At 38.8% G+C, this 5,084-nt stretch overlaps 1 protein-coding gene across 1 annotated transcript; it reads left to right on the top strand.

The window, feature by feature from the left end:
- Window positions 1-6: 6 nt before the first annotated feature.
- Window positions 7-1,502, top strand: LOC122760511 (high mobility group protein B1-like). The gene is made up of 5 exons (XM_044015584.1): window positions 7-27; window positions 405-560; window positions 648-793; window positions 891-1,065; window positions 1,159-1,502. Exons 1-5 carry the CDS (start codon window positions 13-15, stop codon window positions 1,288-1,290), a joined length of 624 nt encoding a protein of 207 aa, XP_043871519.1. The 5' UTR covers window positions 7-12; the 3' UTR covers window positions 1,291-1,502.
- The last annotated feature ends 3,582 nt before the right edge of the window (window positions 1,503-5,084 follow it).

Here is a 5,084-nt window from a genome sequence, read left to right as displayed (position 1 = left end):
CCAAAAAAAACGATGACATCCAAACAGGTGGGGAGGCAGAATGATGCATTCACTCAACAAAACATGAAGTACCAGAGTTTGACGATGTGATTATTCAGAGAGGGTTTTTTTTTCTCTTTTAACATTTAAAAGTTGCGTTAGAAACGTGGGTACGCCTACATCTTCAACTAAGCGACCCACGCTGATAGGTTGGATATGTCTGGATGACAGTTGCTTGAAATGGTCATACATTTACATTGATGTGTTTTGAAAATCTGAATCACAACAAATCACTATTTTAAGGCACATAAAAAAATGTATTTAATTAATTAATTTCCCTGCGGTTTGACGAACCCTCAGATATTCCCTCTACACTGCATGACTGGACTGGATGGATTTCACTGAAAACTTGTCTCTGTTTTTAGAAAATCAAGATGGTGAAGGATCCAAAGAAGCCGAGGGGCAAAATGTCCTCGTACGCCTACTTTGTGCAGACATGTCGCGAAGAGCACAAGAAGAAACATCCGGAAGCCTCTGTCAACTTCTCAGAGTTCTCCAAGAGATGCTCTGAGCGGTGGAAGGTAAAATTGATCACTTTCATCTTCAAATCCAAATAATTTCTTTCTTTCTCTTGTTAAAAGCAACATTTTTTTGTCTGTTCCCCAAAGACTATGTCACAAAAGGAGAAATGCAAGTTTGAAGACATGGCCAAACTGGATAAGGTGCGTTACGAGAGGGAAATGAAGACCTATATTCCCCCCAAGGGCCAGAAGAAGAAGCGCTTCAAGGACCCCAACGCCCCCAAGAGACCACCGTATGTACCATCGCCAACTTACATACATTTCTTTCTCCCTCAATTCAAAGTGTAAGGTTTATTATATGAGCTTAAAACATACATTTTCTCTCCACAGGTCGGCCTTCTTCCTCTTCTGCGCAGACTTTCGCCCCAAGGTCAAAAGCGAGCATCCTGGACTCTCCATCGGGGACACGGCAAAGAAGTTGGGAGAGATGTGGAACGGCACAGCCGCAGAGGACAAGCAGCCGTATGAGCGGAAAGCTGCCAAGCTGAAGGAGAAATACGACAAGGTGAGCCTTCATCACGTAAACAAGGCTGCGCTTCAAATAAACACGTTTTACTCTCGCGGGGGAATTCACTTCCTTCTTATGTGCTTTCGGCAGGATATTGTTGCATACCGCACAAAGGGCAAAGTGGATTCAGCGTCAGCTAAAGCAGAGGAGGACGATGAGGAGGAGGAAGACGAGGAGGGAGAGGAGGACGACGACGATGACGACGATGACGATGACGAGTAGACTGCAATGATGATGGAGCCTCCCAAGTTTTGATTTTTGCCATATAATCCTAATATACTCGATTCACCGTTATGAAACAGAAGTTGATTGAACAAGAACATGTGTATATTTAATGTTTTTATGATGTACAAGCACCTCCCCTTTACTTTTATTTTGTAAAGTTAACACTACATATCTTAAGTTTGCAATTTTTTTCTAGTGGTAGTTCTTTATCCCAGCCATATTCCGTAACTATTTAGGAGGACTATGAATCTGTAAGAAAGTTAAGTAGTCTATAAGTGTTACAACTCAAAAATGAGATTTCTGAGTTGTTTAGTGTATTTTTCTTTGTTTTGAGAAATATTTTTTTATGTGCCGTCCCAATGTCTTTTTATTGTTCTTTGAATACCACTCTAATATCAAATGCAGCTGTCGACATTAAAGAATGTCTTCAATAAAGGTCGGTTTTTTTTAAAGGCGTTCTGAGTTTTCCTTCATTCTCGTGTAGAACATCGATGGTTGATCGATCCGAAACAGAGGAAGTGTTGTCTTGTGTTACAGCTGGCATGTAACAGAATATGAAGGGAAAAAAAGAAACACAAAACGTGCATGTAAATCTAAGAACATAATAGATTCTGCATGTATTTGGCATCTTTCACGGAATTAAAATTTCACAAAGCGGTTCACAGGCGTCCAAGTAATAAAGCAACAATTATTACAAACAAGGCAATAAAAAAGTAACTAAAAAGATCGACTCAAAAGTAAAATTAAACACAGGCAAGCGCACACGTTCACTGTAATGCTATTACCCTCTGTGTGTCTCCTTTTTACACATAACCAATATATATAGTTAACTAAAAAGTTAAAAAACAACGCATAAAAAATACATTAAATATGTGACAACTGGAGTGAAGAAAATGTATCAGCCACAGAGGGCGCTGTAATAAATAGTTTTCTGAGTGTGTTAAGGCTCATGTTTCTCTTTACTGAGCACCTCATTATTTACCAAACAATAATCTAATTCTACACACTGAGCTTCCACACACTGTATCGGCTATTTATATAATATATAAAATAACGGTATATATATATATAACCCAGAAGGAGGCGCTGATTTAAGTTCACATAATCATACATGCATAAAGTAAAAGCAGTTTTTATTTTTCTGACCTTAACAAAGAAAGTTAAACTTTTTTGCACCCCCTCTTGTTTAGCAAATCAGAAATTAATTCAGTTTTGTAAAGAGAATGCAGATTTTAAATCATTATATCATGAGCGATAAAGCATCAAACACTGGCAGTCTTTTGGCTCTATACTGAGGTTAACCAGGAAATTGGAACATACTGGACAGCCACCAGGGGGCGACCCTGCCGTTTGTAAAAAAAAGAACTGTATATGAATGGAAGTCTATTGGAAAATACGCTTCAACTACTACTAGAATTATAGACTCACTGGTCACTTAGTTGGATACACCTGGTCAACTGTGTGTTAATGCATGTAATCAGCCAATCACATGACAGCAGCTTAATGAATTTCGACATTTAGATGAGGTCAAGACGAGTTGTTGAAGTTTAAACTGAGTTTAAGAATAAGCGAGAAACGTGGCATGGCTGTTGATCTGAGTATTTCAGAAACTACTGATCTATTTCTATCTATTTGATCCATTTGGTGGGTTTTGGGTTTGATGCCAAAGGTCAGACAAAAATGACTGGACTGGTTTTAGATGAGAGAGAGGCAAAGGTTACTTAAGTGTGTTAAAACCAAGGTATGATGAAGTTCAACTCTGAGCACGCAAATGTTGACGCAAATGAGCTACGGCTGCAGAAAAGCACCCCTGCCACTGTCCCTAATAAAGTGACCAGTCTTCCAACAAAAAGCACTTTGTGCGTTTTCTTCCCGTGTGAGTGCAGGAACAGATCCTTTGTGATCCTTGGATGGGATGGATTTCCCTCTGCCTGTAACCAGAGACACAGTCTCACAGCCACGGTGGCCTCACAGTCACTTAAAGGCAGGTTTTTTCATGTCTGTTTATCAGAGCGCTCTCAGCGACATTTGTCCTTTAACCGACACAAAGCAACGTTCTCGTAGAAAAAGTGTCGCCGTCGTCTGCGTTCAGCGTGTTTTCTCTCCTCCTGTGTAGCAACAAGCAGCACATTAGCACATGTTTTAGCACTTGAATCAATCTTTATTTATATATCACCTTTTTTATACAAATAAAATACAACACATATTTTACACCCATATTCACACACCACAGTATGTACTTTAAAACAAACAAGGCCTTGTTATACTGTATGTTTATATTATTTATATAACAAAGAAAAATAGATAGCTTGCTAGATAGATAGATAGAGTAAAATTAAAGTAGTGGCTGAGATAAATTCTACATAAAAATAGTGCATTAAAATAAGAAAAAGGGAAAACTCAATAGGAATGAAAAATAAAAGCCAAACTTAAAAAGGCAGGTTTACTCTGCTTTAAAAATCCTTGTCATCAAACATGATTTTATTCTTCCATTCACGCTGCTTCACTGACAAACCTGACATACAGTGTTTATGTTCTGTGCTACAGCAGAGTCGGCTGCAGTTTGAGACCAGAGTGTTTTGTTTTCTCTCCTTTCACACATGAAATGAACGCCTCGCAGTCTCTGAATGAATGAATGAATGAATGAATGAATCCTCCCTCTGACAGGCTCCCTGTGGGTTTTACCTTCACTGCAGGCAGACGCTCAATGCGTCCATTTCATCTCCAACACCCTGGAACGTCACCAGCCAAAATCCATGGAGGGAATACAAAACAGGGTGATTCAGCAAAGCACAGTGAATTATTGAATAATGTGCTTGCTCCTTTGTTTCCCTTTGAAATGTTGCTTGGTTTATAAAGACACTTCGATTATGTTGTTTTTCTATCACGATACCGCATGTTTTTTGTAACCACAACAAAAAAATTTGTTAAGAGTTTTTTTTCTGCTGCAGGATTTGCATGGAGTGATGTCAGAGGGGGCGTGGCCAGTGAGGATTACAAGGCTGAGTCATCACTATGGATACAGCTTTTATAGTTCTCCATTTGTTGCACTTGTTTGGAGGTCATGCTGTGCACTTTCGTATATTTTTTGATGCCATTTCTGTTTTTGTTTTGTTTACAATTTGTTGTTTACTTGTGACCACAGAAGTAAAAACTCTGTCATGGAACTGAACGGAAAATATATAATTTTAACATTTCACTTTTTGGTAAGTTGACCTATTGGTGCTGCAGTGACTGAATTTATAGTCTGATTTAATTACATTTTAAAGGGATAGTTCAGGTTTCTTGCAGTGTCTCTCTCTCACTGATAACATGGCTGCTGGCAGGGGAAAATAGGATCATCTGATTTTAGTCTCTTAACAAAAGGCTCACCTCGTGTGTATGCTTTTTTTATCTCTCTGTTACAACAGTCTTTTTAAGCTTGAGCCTGAAGTTTGTAGACAACTAAATCCCCAACACCAAAGTCCATGGAGAAAATCAGCGATTCAAGCTCACAGCTGCAGGTCTACTGCTGCCTCGTTTGGTAAGTTTGTGTGACCAAACAAAGGATTTAAAACACCAAAGTCAAAGAATAACTTCATTTTGAGGGTTGAGTGTACATTTGTTAAGCACTGCATTCTAACACAAGTCATTTAATTCTATTGTAGAATATTCTTGACATTTAGATTAATGTTTGATGTTGATTCAGACTAATGCTGCAAACACCTGTGACACCCACCTGACCTCACCACCGAAGCCTCCTTAATGTCGGATTTCATCATCAATTAATAGTGAATAGACTCAACTCTTTG

The sequence above is a fragment of the Solea senegalensis genome, unplaced genomic scaffold (genome assembly GCF_019176455.1).
Source record: "Solea senegalensis isolate Sse05_10M unplaced genomic scaffold, IFAPA_SoseM_1 scf7180000013710, whole genome shotgun sequence".
Classification (NCBI taxonomy): Eukaryota; Metazoa; Chordata; class Actinopteri; order Pleuronectiformes; family Soleidae; genus Solea; species Solea senegalensis.
This window is presented reverse-complemented; position numbering and strand designations above follow the sequence as displayed.

What these genes read in the sequence shown, in the direction of transcription:
- LOC122760511 (XM_044015584.1), top strand. An exon ending in GATGCTCTGAGCGGTGGAAG is followed by an intron (nt 561 to 647) that starts GTAAAATTGATC and finishes TGTTCCCCAAAG; the next exon opens with ACTATGTCACAAAAGGAGAA. An exon ending in TGAAGGAGAAATACGACAAG is followed by an intron (nt 1,066 to 1,158) that starts GTGAGCCTTCAT and finishes TGCTTTCGGCAG; the next exon opens with GATATTGTTGCATACCGCAC.